General features: G+C 34.8%; 1 protein-coding gene across 1 annotated transcript; it reads right to left on the bottom strand.

Moving 5' to 3' along the window:
* Nucleotides 1-706: 706 nt before the first annotated feature.
* LOC128016358 (cortexin domain-containing 1) lies at nt 707-15327 on the bottom strand. Its single transcript, XM_052600841.1, has 2 exons — nt 15225-15327; nt 707-2843 (listed from the first exon to the last, which is right to left on the bottom strand). The coding sequence occupies exon 2, from the start codon at nt 2787-2789 to the stop codon at nt 2610-2612; it is 180 nt and encodes a 59-aa protein (XP_052456801.1). The 5' UTR covers nt 2790-2843; nt 15225-15327; the 3' UTR covers nt 707-2609.
* Nucleotides 15328-16003: the final 676 nt, after the last annotated feature.

Below are 16003 nucleotides of genomic sequence, written 5' to 3'. Positions count from 1 at the left end.
AATCATTACTGGGTTACACTTGATGAATAATTCAATCCAGTTTAACTGAACCCTTGAAAGTGCCGCTTGATCATTTAAAAAATTTATTCTGGAGTAGTAATAATGTCGTAATAATGTCTGCTGTATTTCAAATCAGGACTTCAGTTTATGATGCAGCTCTTGTACTCTGACTCTGCAAACTCTGGCATGAACCAAACCCCCAAAACTAACTATAAGAAAGGGTTTATTATAAAAAAAAAACATTTAAAATTTACAGCCATTAACCATTTACAATGCAGACCTTGAAAAGGGTTTTGTAAAATGTTGGCCACACTGCCAGGAAAATTATTTGTAGTGTTTAAATGAATTGAACAGCAAAGGAAAAGCGGAGATATTCTTGGGCTGATCGATCGCGCTGTACTTTGGGAAATAAATACTAGTGTTGAGAAAAAGGGAGCTTGTGGTTCTTATGATGGATAAAAAATGCTTTTGCTGTGCTGAACCATCAGCTCATTTTTGAGCGCTGCTTCCTCTGAGTGTTTGAGATAAAAGAGGGAGTGATGCCAGGGAAAGAAAAACTATTTTGAATGAAGGTGATCACAACACGACCAGAATTGCTGTCAAGCTCCTCAATTCTGCTCTCTTTGAATTGACAGCACATCAAATTTGTCTCTGCAATGCTTTTTGCCACAACCTCCACATGAGGAAAGTTGAACAACAACAGCAAAATACATCTGGTTGCAGAGATAAAACCTTCTTGACAGGTAAAGGACTTGATATGCTCTGTAGACGTCAGACTTTTGATTCGTAGTGATGCTTTCCATCAGTGGATGAGTCTGGACAAGCCAACTTTTGTTTTTTTTTTAACTGTTGAATTTGATGACTCTACTTGTATTAATACTCACACAATAAGATCGTAAGTATATCTGGCAGCCATTTATTGGCTCAGTGAGTCAGTGAATCGTTCATTCGACTTATTTTGAGTCAGGTATGTTTGAAAAAGGCAACTTTTTCAATGCAATTTCCCATTGCCAACCAAGTTGCTAACATGTTAGCAATTATGGTTTTGGGAAACGCATCCCGGATCAGTTTGGTGAACCGATTCGATTGATTCATAGAAAAGATCTTTGTCATCACCACAAGTTGAACTGATCCAGCTCGAGAGCTTCAAGATAGAAACTGTGAAATAAAAATTGCGTTCAGTACAATTTTTTATCCTTTTTTTTTATATAAGTAATTTAGTAAAAATACAATTAAGCAACATTATGTCTAGGTTATTCATTCTTAGTAAATTGCACCCAAGATTGTCGTACATTTTAAGATGAGAATGCAAAAATAAAAATAAAATAATAAAAATACTAAATTGAGAATTGAGCTGAATAATGACACTGTCTTCTGTAGAGTTGGTTTATAACTGAATTGAATTACATTTGTAACACTGTTATTTCTCCGTTTATTGCTGTATAGCTGCTTTGAAACTATGTATTGTCTAAAATGCTAAATTAGTGTGATATGACTAGATTAGACCTGAATTCCCCCCATAATTTAGTGTGGTGTTTAAAATCCCATTATAAAGCTTGAAGATTTGCAGTGTACTCACCAATGGTTGGTGATAATTCACCAGAAATACTAGAATTACTATCATCTTTATTGTGGTTGAGAACAGATATGTAGCACATCAGACAGGACAATGGTGTTTTGTCCACTTCATTTATATAACCTCAGCTGAGGCACTTGATATCATGCGGTGCAGACTATAGCTCTCTGTTAATGCGTACACTTTGTCAAGGACAACAGAATCAAACCACATCAGGGGATCAGATCGTAAGAGCCGATAAATGAGAGAGAGCTCTTTTAAAGAGAGTTTATGGCGTTTTTCATCTTTGGGCGTTTCCACAAGGCCTTCAGTCAAAGTTTTGTCTTCTTGCAAAACTTAATAACAATTAAGCTCATGCTTATGCATGTCTGTAAATGCGAATGCTTGACCAATGTATTGCAAGTATGCAGTCCCATTGTAAATACTGTATTTGCAGTGGTGCTACTCAAGGGGGCGATAGTTAACTGCAAATTACTGTTATATTAAATCATAAATAAGCATTTTGGCTGTTGACTAACCTCCTAACTTACTGTTGTTCCACCATGACTGTGTAAAAGAAAACGGACAGTAAGAAGGCTATAGCACCCCTTGTGGCAACGCTGTAAAATTGTGGAGCTTGTATAGCTAGAAGTGTTTTCCATGCCTTAATTGGATGTGTTTCTTGTATAACCTTATTAAAGATAAAAATATACATATTTTATTATTACAAATTCAGGATGCATTGGTTGTGAGAACATGGAAGTGTCAGATTTTGTGCTTTGGAGTGATTTCGTTTTACTAAACCTCATCCAGTGTAGAAGCACAAAAGAGGACATTGACGTCAAAATCGGCTTCATTTCAAAATGCATGCCTTCTCGTTTAATAGAGTTGGGTTCAATTCAGCTCCGTTTCCATGCAGACGTCTTCAAAGCCAGTGATGCTGCATGCGAGAAGATGACTATCGGCTTAAATATCCCGTAGATATCCGTGCATTGGTTGAAACATTGATTGAATGCAGGTGCATGTTTATTTGGCGAGGTCTTGGGGAAATCTGCTAGTCGTCCAAGTGCTGCTCCTCCCAGGTGGAGGTGGGAATGGCGCTGTAGGGGTCCATGATGACTTTGGCACAGCGGATGATCATTGCCACCAGAAGAAGACATAGGAAGGCGATGCACGCCAGAGTCATACCCTGGTCCACGTCCACAAAAGCGGGGTCTGGCGTTGTCTCCTCCATCGCTTCGGTCTGTCCGCATCAGCCTGGGTCTCTGCTACCATCCTGATTGCTTATCTGTGGGTCAGGAAACAGAGATAGAAGTAAATTGCTGTCTGCTAGAAAGACTAATACAATGAGCTGGCTGAATTTCTGAAGGATCATGTGGCACTGAAGACTGGAGGAATGATGCTGAAAATACAACTTTGCATCAGAAGAATAAATCACATTTTAAAATATTTTCAAATAGAACAAAGTTATTTTAGATTGCAATATTTTCCAATTTTCCTGTTTTTACTTCATGCACACATCTATGTAAAATCTCTGTATATTGCATCGCTTCTCATGTTGCTTTCCCCTTCTTCATTTGTTTCTTTGCATTATGCATCTGCTAAGTGAATAACTGTAAATGTTTATTTGTCATTGGTGTTTGTACGGTAATGTGTTTCATAGTTTGTATTCATACAGCATGCTGCATTTATGGGGTTTATGAATCATTGATGAGATAATGAAATAAGTATTATGAATGTGATGTTGTGAGTCATCATAGTGCCTTAGTAATTTAAAAGAAGTGCACAGTGATGAAAATGTGTTTGCGTGCATTAGTCTCCTGTGTTAAGAGTAATATTCAGTGCAGCACAGATCACTGATGAAACAGATGGTCATTGCCAAAACACAATTCATTCAGTGGATGAAGATGCCAAGAACAGTTTTATTGAGTTCTGTTTATTTCAGTTCATGGACTTTTAGTTTGTAATTCTTCAGGTCTCATTTTTTGGTATTCCTAATCATTATTAGTTTGATCTGTTCAGCTGTCTTTTATTAATGATAATTTTTATCTCGAATCACGATTTTGATGCCTGCCTGTCTGTCTTGTTGGATTGTACTATTAAACTTTGTTTGGAACTTTATCTGTATTCCTGTAGTGACACAATTGTATTTCCTCGTTTTTATAAGGACAAGAGTTTAATCGATTCCTATCGGATTAGTAGCAGAGTGTGTGTCAATATCAGCTCTTTTATTCATCTGCTGCAGCTTTGGTCAATTTAACTGCACACAAAAAGGAAAGAAATAAAACCTATGGCTAATGCATTTCTTACAGGCATTGATTGTCTTTTTGCTGTGCTTTGATTGTGATTGGCTGTGAAGTAGGGTTGCTACTGGTTATTGACTCCAGTGTGTGTTGCATAAATGTCATTTGTGCAAGGTCACATTGCTCACCAACTCTATTTTAAAACCATAAATATATAAGAATTCCATTCAGATGGTTGTAGAAAAGAGAAACGGTGTCTTCCGGTTAAAATAGAAGTCCTTTATCCATAATTTTTGATCATTTTGATTTCTCCAGTGAAAAAGTCATTTAGTCTGAATCAGGAGTGAAATATGAACGGATCAAGAACTGGTTACAAGTGAAAACAGTGCTTAACCATTCTAAACCCAAATATTTCAGTGGATTTTGATTTGAGGGACAACAGGGGATGAACATTTTCACTGGAGGAGGGATTTTTATGGGTTATGGGCTCTTAAAAATGCCTTAATGATTAGCTTTTCAAGCTTTTCGCTTCACAAGACATTAACTGATGGACTGGAGTGATGTGGATTATTGTGTTGTTTTGACTCTCATTCTGACGGCACCCATTCACTGCAGAGCATCCAGTAGTCAGCAAGTGATGCAGTGCTACATTTCTCCAAATCTGTTCCCATGAAGAAACAAACTCATCTACATCTTGGATGACCTGAGGATGAATAAGTTTTCTGCCAATTGAAATTTTGAGGTGAACTATTCCTTTAATTTTTTTGTTTGTTTGATTTGTGTCCTAAGTTTGTAATATTCTATGGTTCTTGGATCAGAACACTTTATTTAATTTTTTTTCATTTCTCCAAAGATGGAACAGATACTTCTGAAACTCTGCAAAGATCACTGTTGCACTCTATTAGTTCTGCAGTTCTGCTGGGTAAGAAACTTACTTAGTAGACGATACTGAACTTGTACAGACATTATTTGTTTTATATATACAAAGTCATTTTAAGTATAGTTAATGAGAGAACACTGAAATATGACACTTAATGGCTTATAATGTGGCACTAAGCACCAAAACTCCATCTTTTTTTAATGCAAGAACATCATTTTTAAATCAGTGTTTTGATCAAATGTTTTAATAAGTTATTTTGCAAGAGGCCTTAGATTTCTGCATATTTTAAGTTAAAGAATAGAAAATATTATTTCATTAAAAGGATTGTGTGTGTTTTTGAGCTAAGTAATGAGGCCCAAACCTGTAATGTTCTTTAATGCAGTTCCCTCAATGTACAGAACATTTCTCATTAATCACAGCGCGGTTGAGCGCTGAATTCAATATGTGATGCCTCACCGAGTCTTCATATATCAATATGATACTATAGCGCTATTCCAAACACACTTAATGACCTGGATATTAACTCGAAACAATATTAACAAACACCAAGAATGGATCAGAAACGGAAAATACCTTTAGCCCTTGGATACTAAGTAGACTGATATGAGTAATTTTATATGAAATGATTAAGTTTTTGTCAAAATATATTTCTTTATGCATTAAATAAACAAAGCAGTGCTTTGTTTTAGATGATAAAACTAATTAAATGAGGTTCCTCATCTCAGCTTGATGGACACAAACTGGAAGATTTGTTATTTATTGATTGATTGTTACAGATAGTTACAACTCAAAATTTATATTAATCATGACTTATTGATTGTTCTGCAAATGTTTGCTTTGTAAGGTTTTCCTCATCTTGAGATATCTCACTATTTTTGCATTGCTCAATGTTTTCTTCTCACTTTTGCATGTACATAACGCAGAGCAATCTTGACAAAATAATATATAATAATAATAATAAGATCTAATAATCTATCAGTCACCGTGCTTTCTGGATTTGCATTAGTTATTCTGGTGCAAAACCACTAGTTTGTAGTACAAAAAAAAAAATGTGCACAGAACAATCAATATAAATTTGAATGTAAATCCAGCAACACTTGTGGAATAGAGAATCATAAAAAATAGCTATTGATAATCAGTCATTTATTTTACTAATACATTTTGGGTACACAGGCCTAAAAGATTACAAATAAAGCAATAAAATAATAAAAAAATCAATTCGAATACAAAAATTTGCATTCAGCCACAGGGGAAATCACGACCAGTCTATGGCTTTGTGTTCAATAAGTATGACATTGCATTAAACAAAAGTTTGTATTCTTTAAATCCTATTTTCAGAGTCTTCTACATATTTTGTAGCATTGCATCCTATCAATGCTTGCTTCAACACAGCGCTTTTCCGTTTTTCCCATGCATGGTCCGACAGACTCCGTAGACAAACCTTGAAATCTACATTAATAATGAAACAAACTTCTAATCTAAGAGGCCTATTTAGGAACCTGTGTCAGCAGGTTTGGGATTATCCATGCATTCATCAAGCCCTTTCAGGTCTTCGGTGAGGTCCGGTCATTAAGGGAACATGCTGTTGGGTCTTATTTGGGACTGGTAATTAGTGTGCAAGGACGCAGGCAACTCTGGTAACCGCATTAGCAATTTAATGGAGAAATACAGCTGTCACAGAGAAGAAAACCTTTCATCTCTGAATTAACCCAAGTTTTTGAAAAAGACTTGTTCACATTTAGAAGCCGCTTTGTTTGGGGAATAAAAGCAAACTCGGAGAGATTTCCTACATTTATCTTTTCAGTCCTTCTCTGGAACCATCTCATTTGAAAGGAGATGAAAAGCTGATAAATAGGTTTCACTTATTCGGTGTTTGCTACTGAGTTTCTCACTGGAACCAAAACCAGTTCTTGACAAGCTAAAAAGAAGACGAAAGTTTTGTGTTTCTTAAAGTTTTCTTAAACTGTCACATTTTAGTGCTACAGAAAGCTACCTGAATAATAAATCAGTGCACACTTGCTATCCACGCATCCGATTGTGTACCCATGTTTTGGTGATTAAAGGGTCTCTAAAAGCTGTCACTGGAGATTAATTCTTCCTGCAGCCATGATCATTTAGGATGGGATTGTGTGTGACATTTGCAGTATTTTGATAATTGGCTGCTGTGATTAACGACTCGGCTATTGAGGGTGTTAGGCTGTCGAAGCTGGGATGGGAGATAACACCAGGGTGTGTGAGGCAGAAACTGAAGTGCCACTCAAGCCTGAAGAACAACTCAATTTATGAGTGACTAGAGGGGGAAATACTCTCTTGGACCACTTTGGACAGTCTTGAGGCTTTCTTGGGTTTTGTTGCATTGTGCCCAAATTGGAAGCATTTTTCATAGCCAGTGTGTGTGTGTGGATGGGAATTGTAAGGAATGTTACCATTATCCCTCCACAGATGACACTTTTACACTTTTTTAAAGCACGATTTATTAACAAATGCATAATTTTCTTTTTCTTTTTTTTCTTTTTTTTTTTTTTAAAAAGCCTTCCTTATAATTAGTTCTAACTATAAACTAAAAAATTTTTTTAGCAAAAAGTATCTTTAAATATAATTTAATAATTGTAAACATAAAAGTAATGAATAATGCATGTCAACATTAATTGAATAATTCATTTGTACTTGTTTTCCAGTCAAGTCTGCAAATCCTTAAAATAAGATGTATTTGAGCAGCAACATATGCTGCATAAAATATTAAGACTTATTTTTATAGATTTAATCTTAAATGTAAGTGTATTTTATTTTAATGCAATTATTATTATTATTATTATTTATTTTTTTTACAAATTTTAACTTAAAACAAGTGTAAAAAAAATAATAAAACAGTAACGCTAAAACATATTTTGCTGCTGAAATCTATCTATTCTCTAAAATTACAATAATATAAAAAAATAACTATTTATATTAATTAATGCATTCACAATTAATTCATTTTATAATTACTGCATGAACATCATCAAGGTCTTCCCAAGAAAATTTGTCGGATGATTTTTTGTTTTCAGTGAATAGGTTATTTTAGTATTTTGAGCAACTTTGAACAGTATGAACAACCAGCTAGTGTCACAAACTTTAAGTACATAACTATTATAATAATAACTATAATAATTTGAGACTGTTGCATGAATATTTTTAACTGACTCAAGAAAAAGTTCATGAAACAAACTTCATGGTCACATTTTATGGTTGCTGTTGTGCATAACTAGTGAGACAATGCAGTATAATGCTGCAGATCTATTTCTGTTTAGTGGCTCACATTTGATTAATTCAGACTACATGCTCAAACATTATTTCTTTTGCATCATTTGAGTCTTGCTGTAGGAAACACTGTATTTTAGTACATGCAGCAGAATACAGAAAACTATTAATCAAACTGAAAGTCTTGGGACTGCTTCGGTTCCAGATTTCTTAACAAACGCAACTGGTTCTCGATTCCCAGCTGTAATGATGTTTGCAACCATCTGTCATCTGTTCGGTCCGATCCTGCAGCATGAATACGCTCCAGCTTTCTTCAAACGGTTTGTTCAGTAGCTATGGATATTACAGTAGATTACAGACCTTTCATGTAGACCAGCATCATTCCTTTGCATTTAACCCCAGGGATCAATTTTCTCGTAATACCTCTCGCATACTTCCCTTAACCCTCCCTTTTTCTCTTTATTATGGTCAATCGTCTCTCTTGCTCCATTCCCACTTGCTTCTCCCTCACACTCTCTCCTCTTTCGATCGTCAATCTTTATGCATTTTCTATGCATTTCTTTCTAGAATACATTACGAGTATTTAAAGGGCTTATCCCTTGTATAATGTTCAAATGCGGAGTATGACTGTAATGTTCTGGGTCAAAATTGATCCAAATTAAATTCAATACAATTTATGAGAACATATGATTTTTAAAGCTGTGTTTAACAACTAGTTTTTTTATATACAGAATGTGAACATTATAATTATATAACAGTTATGATTTTTTATTTATTAAAATGTTATTTTATTTAAAGCTTTTATATGTATAGATAAATATATATAGTTTTATATTTTAATTTATTTTAATTTATTATTAGTATTATTATTATTTTAAGATCATGGATATGAATTTTCAGCAGAATTCACATGCATGAACTGATAAAAATGTATGTGATGCAGCGTATGTATTCAAAACTATAAATAAAACAGATTATCGAAGCAGCTTTTAAAAGAAAATACTATTTCGGTCTTTCTACACATTTTCAATGTGTTTACTTGCCATTTCATTCTAATTAATTGTGAAACTAACTGGCAATTTGTTTCTACACCATATTATTTTCAGTGTAGTTGAAAAACTGGCATAACAAATTACTTAGCTAAGTAATTAGCAGGCATGCTTATAACCCTAAATGAGAAATAGTCACAAATTCAAGGAAAATAGTTCCATTCACAGCCATGCCAGTGAACTCGGTATGCATTAACACGGTTTAAAAAAACAGTTCACAGCATCCCATCATTTGATTTCACATGTGTGTCTGGATCAGATGATTGGGGGCAGCTGAGGTGATGTGATTTCTTTTAGCCGAGTGTGTGAGGAAACCAGCCAAAGGGCTTTAAATCAATTCCCCCACAATCCCAGTGGGAACAAGCCCACACGAGTTCACTTGTTCTTACTGTCCTGCTTCTCATTAGGTCAAGAGAGGCTTGATCTATTCTTCTTCTCTGGCACTAAAACATCGAATAAACGGCTTCATATTAGTGTCAGATAGATGTATATAATATCATTTCTGAATTGTTTACTTGGTCATCAAGGGTCAATGTATATTCGGCTCATCATTAAACGTAACTAATTTGACATTTTTCAGTGTCATACCAGTTGTGTTGTTTTTTAAATAGCACAACTATCCTTCTCTAACCTTAATTGTTTTTGTGGCAAAAAATAAAAGAAAAAAGAACTGTTTAAATTATGAATAAATTATAAAGTTTGTGGTCAGTAACATTTCTTTTAAATGTTTTTGAAAGAAGTCTTTTATTCTCACCAAGGCTGTATTTACAGTAAAAATACAGTAAAATCAGTAATATATTGCGAAATATTATTTGAGCTTAAAATGTTTTCTATTTAAATATATTGTGCAATGTAATTTATTTCTGTGATGTAAAGCTGTATTTTCAGCATCATTCCTCCAGCCTTTAGTGTCACATGATCTTCAGAAATCATTATGATTTTCTTATTCACTGCTCAAGAAACATTTCCTATGATTATTAGTGTTGAAAACAGTTTTGCTGCTTCATATTTTTTGTAGAAACTGCAATACTTTTTTTATGATTATTTGATGAATAAAAAGGTCAACATTATAAATGTCTTTTCTAACATTACTAATGTCTTTACTGTCACTCAAATTTCTTTAAAAAAATCTTACTGACCCCAAACTTTTGAAAGATATTACCATTCCGGTAGCTAAAATATAGTTTACAAGTCATTTGAATTATTTTTAAATATGTTTATCTCTGGCTTCCTGAATGTTTGCTTTAATGGCATTGGTTTGGAAGTTCAGACGACTGAGAAGTGTGTTTGGGATATGCTGGCTAAGCATTCACATGCATCTACTCGCACGCTTGAGTAAATAGTGTGTTTCAGGCCTTAGTTTGCATAATGTGTTTGGTTTGTGTCTGCGCATGTTTTAAGGGGTTATTGTTTAACTAACTGACAGTGTTGTGGACTATTTAAGATTGCCAGTAAAGCACACACCAGTGTTGTTTATTGATATACTATTATTATATTTACTAACAGTTTGAATGATGCTACATTTTTATAATTTCAGTTTTCATATTAATTATAGCTTAAGCTTTAGTGATTTCATTGTGATAAGTGTTTTAGACTTGTTTTAGTTAGTTAGTTTCAAAGTCAGTTTAATTGGTTTTAGTTTGAGTTAGCAATAACAACACTTATTTATAGGTGTGTTTCCAAGGGAGCATTGGTCAATGTCACATCTGTTTCCAGCTGTGCTTATTCCAGATAAGCTACTTATGCCGGTATTGATGTGTTTAATCGTTTCTAAATATCTGATGGACTCTGATACAGATCCTGTCATCGCCAGTCCAACAGCTTCATCTATTATTAAAGCTGCAGTGCGTTTTTCTGTGTCCACCAAACAGAAAACAGAAAAGTTCATTCTTTTAGAAAATGTTAAGCTTCAATAATAGGGTTTAAAAAAATATATAATCAATATATAATATAAATATATAAAAATATAATCTATTGGACTTGTTGCATTGTCATCTAAACAGGCCTGGCCTTGGTTTCCAATCATTGCAGGAATGTCAAAACAAAGGAAAAATAGATTTCACGTTATTCAGATGAAAAAGCACCCATTTTTTTGGTTTCGAAAGTGTGTGTAAGCAGCAATTCAAGGAATTTACCTCTTTTTTATTAAATGCAAAATACAACAGAAGCACAATGGAAAGCTAAAGATAAGTTTGTCATGTTCTTCAAACTATAGTACTTTATTCGAGTTAAAATAAATATGTCCATTGATCAAGAATATGCAGGGTTATTTTGGATTGTAAAAAATGTCAAAAGTGGCGATATAAAGTAGGATAACAGAAGTAATCTAATTGCATGGTCTTTAGGAGAGTTAATGGCCAAAAATAAAAAGTACATTAAAGTCATTTGAAGATGCAAGTTTTTTTTTTCTTTTTTACATTCAATATATCACCCAGTCCCTGAAGACTCCTGCCTTGGATTTATGTCCAAGAAGTTTACTCATCAGTGCCTATCAAAGAGCAAGACAATTAATTTAAATGGTTAGTTCACCCAAAAATGAAAATTAGCCTTTGTTTTATTCACCCTCTCAAAAGTGTGTGATTTTCTTCTTCCAGAATAATTCAATCAGAGTTATATTAAAAATTGTCCTTGCTCTTCCAAGCCTTTCAATGGGGTGAGCTGGTGTTGGTTGTCAACAGTGCATAAGATGTGAAATAAAGTGTGCACATCCGCAATAAAACATCCCTCACACAGCTCCAGGGGGTGAATGAAAGCCTCCTGTAGCGAATCCATGCATTTTTGTCAAATCACGCAGCGAATGTCTTATGTCATCGGCCGGTCAGCAGAAGTGAGAAAAAAGTATTTATTACATTTGAAATATAGATATTTATCTTAAAAAAAAAATGCATGGATTCACTACAGGCGGCCTTTATTCACCCCCCGGAGCTATGTGAGGGATGTTTAATTATGGATACATGCACTTCATTTCACTTTTCACATTTCACATTAATATTTTGTGCAAAATAATTATTGTTACCAAACAGGTTTTCAAATAAATATTGGGTCCAAGGTTTGGTCGAATATAAAAAATAAAATAAAATTCAATAACATTTTCCAAATTAATTTAATTAAATATTAAAGTCACAATATGTAATTTTGAGGGTGCATGTTCAAAACAAAACAAAATAAAACAGAACAAAGACGTAGTTTGATGATGCCGTGACTGAGTGTGGAATCATGGGAGTCGGGCAGAAATCATGTTCATAGATGAGCTAATGATTTATTAATGTAGTAGAATGAAGCATGGTAAGGCCGAAAGCCGTCGTTTATCATACTAGAAACATTTATAAGTTCTGTTATAATGCTACTCTGTGCGGTCATCACCGGTCTATTAAAATGCACAACATATTAAAGCGTCTTTGATGTTTCCATGTTTTCTACAAAACAAAACTGAGGAAAATTAAGGGATTATGATGTCATCGGCAGGTGAAACAATGACACTGTGGACACGGTCAGTGTCACTATAGTTAAAATTGCTTATTTCTCAGGATTTAAACATTCTTCGAAACATTTGGAATAATGTATGTACACACAAGTCAACAGAATATATAACACTGTTCTAGTGGTTTTTACACACTGTGCCTTTAATACACAATATTGGGATTTCAAGGTTTATCTGATGCTGGAATTGCACACTTTGGTTCTAACAGACATCCTTCTCAATTAACAGCTTTTCAAAATTCAAAAGTAGAGAGCTTTTGAAAAAAGAAAACATTAAGAAACATATAAAAACTGTTGAGGTTTTACTAGTGACCGATTTTGTTTTGGAGGCTCTTAAATGCACCGTTATTTTAATTTGCAACTGCCATTGAGATAAATGAGAATGCAAATAACACTCTTCATATATGATAGACTTTTATGGTTGTTTAAACAAACACTTTCTGTCTACTGCTATTATTCTTTCATTCTGTTTCATATACATTGTGTCTCTCTGTCTCCTGCATTCATCTTCAGGTCTCTCTGGCAGGAGAGGTAATTCATATCTTGGTGCCAAGAAAATATTCCTCGAATGAAATTCCTTCATGACCTCCATCTGATTTAAAATTTAAAATTAGATTATTTATTATGAATAAAAAATCATGAAAGGGTGATTTCAAAAAAGCTGGGAGCCACAGTGATCCACAGGCTAAAGAGTTATGTTTGGAAAGCCATTTGATTGAATTCTAGTAATTGCAAAATAACTGCAATTCTTTTGCAAACCGCTATAGAGGGGGTGTCGCTATAGAGCCGATGAATGCACTTTACAGGTTTCATGTCAACTTCAAGACATTTAACTCAAAAGGGGAATTTATGTTATATATTATGCTATGTTATTTTATATTGTATTAATATAAATAATTGACCTTAAAAAGGGAATTCCTGAGCAATAACTGCGTTATTTTTTCATATTAGCTATGTTATATTATACATGTTTGCTAGTATAATTTTTAATCTTTAATAGTTAAATATATATTTATATAATGCAACTTTCATGTGATTCATAAATTCAGAAAATAATTGCTGTCTAACGTTCTACTGTAGATGTATTTTTGTTGCACGTTTTCATCAGGTTGCTCATGTGTTTCGGTGCTGTATGTGATAATTAATACTGCCCACCTTGAAAATGTTGACAGTCACCTGAGAGCATCAGATATATGCATATGAAATGATTAGAGAGATTCAGATTCTGCTTTAGCATGAAGGACTGTCTTTAGATATGAATCAAGAGCTGGGGTTACAGACACGCTCCTCTAGCTTCCTCTCACCTTTATTGCAGCCGATAAAAATATTTGTTATATATTTTGTTCAGCTGATTACTAACAATATCTCTTATCTTTCAACTACTTGTAAATTATGAGAAAATTCCCATTCTAAACAGTGACACGGGGCAGTGCAGTCGCCGGTCAATGACGTTAGTTACCCCTTTTTTACCGCCTTTATTGACGTAGAAACCACATGACAACATGACAACAAATGCAGAAGTAGTGTCTAGCGTCCAGCAAACGCACTACCTTGCTTCAAGCAGTTCCTTATTTGCTTCTGCTTGCACGTTTTATGGTGGATTGTGTTACTTATTTATGGAACATAATTACTGTTTACTGTCTGCCGCTGTTCCTGTCGACAAGTACAGCTCCTGTAAACGTAAGCGTATGGGCCATCAAATGACCCAAGAAGAGTTTGGGACAAGAGGAGAGAAAGAGCGAGGATCGATATCGGAGTTGCATTTTCTAGATGGAGAGAGCTTCGCGACAAACTTCAACTAGAAAGAGATGATCTCACTTGTGTTTTACTCGACAGGTGAGTTGTTTTGATTTGTATCTTTACAGAAAACGTATGCTATTATAACGATCAACAAGATTAGTATTATGAGGCATACATGCCGAACGCGGGGCATCGTGTCTCTAGACCCGCACGAGGACGCGTCTGATCCATAGTCTGATCGCGTCTTTGCATCTGTTAAATCCATGATTTATTTTTCCGTCTGATTGATGGCCGTCAGCGGTTGGGTAGAAGACAACAAATTCCCATCATTCCACACTCCTTCTATACGTCATCAAACCACGCGATTGTTATTGTTTTGGTTGTGAGCCCTCTAGTGGCAGGTCCTACAACCTGTACCTTTAAATCAGTCAAACAATTTGAATTTCATAATTAGTGATATAATTCCCTCAACATCACAGCCACGATAAAGTCTTAGCTGTCAGCTATAAGCAACAGTTTTAGCATATATTCGTATCAACTTTTAACCGATGACCAAGAAATGAAATACACAATACAGAAGTTTAAATTTAAACACTTCAGAAATTTAAACAACCCCTCCCCAAAAAAACATCACATTTATACCTCCATAAAATAGATTTTATGATGAATAGCTTGTCTGTGCTTTAAGAAATTGAAAGTGTTACAATTGCCTTTTTTTTTTTTTACAGCTATTGCATGAAGACAAAATGATTCACAGGCAAAAGCATCATAGAAGGGGCTTTCATGTTCAAGACTACAAAAACTTTCAGCATTTTCTTGGCTGTGAAAGACAACTCATTTATTAACTGAAGATGAAGTCAACAATCGTCAAGATCCAGCTGTTCTAACAATCAATGAAACATGCAACAACTGACAGGATCCTAACTGACCAGACCAGAGACGCTGTGAGCGATCTCCCATTCGAGTTCCCCGGAGCTGACGAGAGCGATCGAGTGGCTGGCAGAGCAGCAGAGAGGAGAGAAAGGACATGGTCCTACCTGAACTCACATCCTGTGGAGCAGAAAGTGTGGATGAAGTGTGTTTCCTGATGCATGCTGCAGAGCGACTGATACTGAGACACTGATGCTGCTGCAGCTCAACGCTCACTCTTACTGCATTGCTTCTAAACACACACACACACACACACACACACACACACACACACACACAGAGAGAGATAGAGAGAGAGAGCAAGTGTTTGGAAAAGGAAATGTAAAGGAAGTGGAACTCGCACTCCACATACTGTACTACTCACAAAAAATGTCCTGGTTGTGAACAAATTATGAACAAATCTGATCTATTAATCTGTGTCTGTCTGTCTGTCTATCTATTTATCCATCCGTCCGTCTACATCTAGTGTATCTATCTATCCATCCATCCTTCCATCTTTCTGTCTATCTGTGTGTCTATTAATGTTGGGGTAACTCATTATAACTAAGAATAGTTATGCAGTCAGATAAAAATGTTTAGTAACTAGTGAAGTAACATATTAATTTTAAATTAACAATGAAATATCTGAGTTACTTTTTCAAATAATGTTTTCCCATTTATTTACTGACACTCTTTCAGTCCCTGTGTTGAGAGAAATCGGGAGTGAGGTGCAGAGGCACTTCAGGGGCTCACTGATTTTACTTTTGGTCTGAAAAGGCCTTTACGTTGGCCAAAAAAATATTTGCTACCTGAAAAAAGCTAATCCAACACTTAAAATCGTTTAATGTATATGTTGGCCAATATGTTTGACGTACAATTTACATCAGATCAATGTCATGCCAAGCTT

This window comes from Carassius gibelio, chromosome A7, assembly GCF_023724105.1.
Source record: "Carassius gibelio isolate Cgi1373 ecotype wild population from Czech Republic chromosome A7, carGib1.2-hapl.c, whole genome shotgun sequence".
Lineage (NCBI taxonomy): Eukaryota > Metazoa > Chordata > Actinopteri > Cypriniformes > Cyprinidae > Carassius > Carassius gibelio.
The sequence above is the reverse complement of the archived record's forward strand: the minus strand, read 5'-3'. Positions and strand labels throughout refer to the sequence as shown.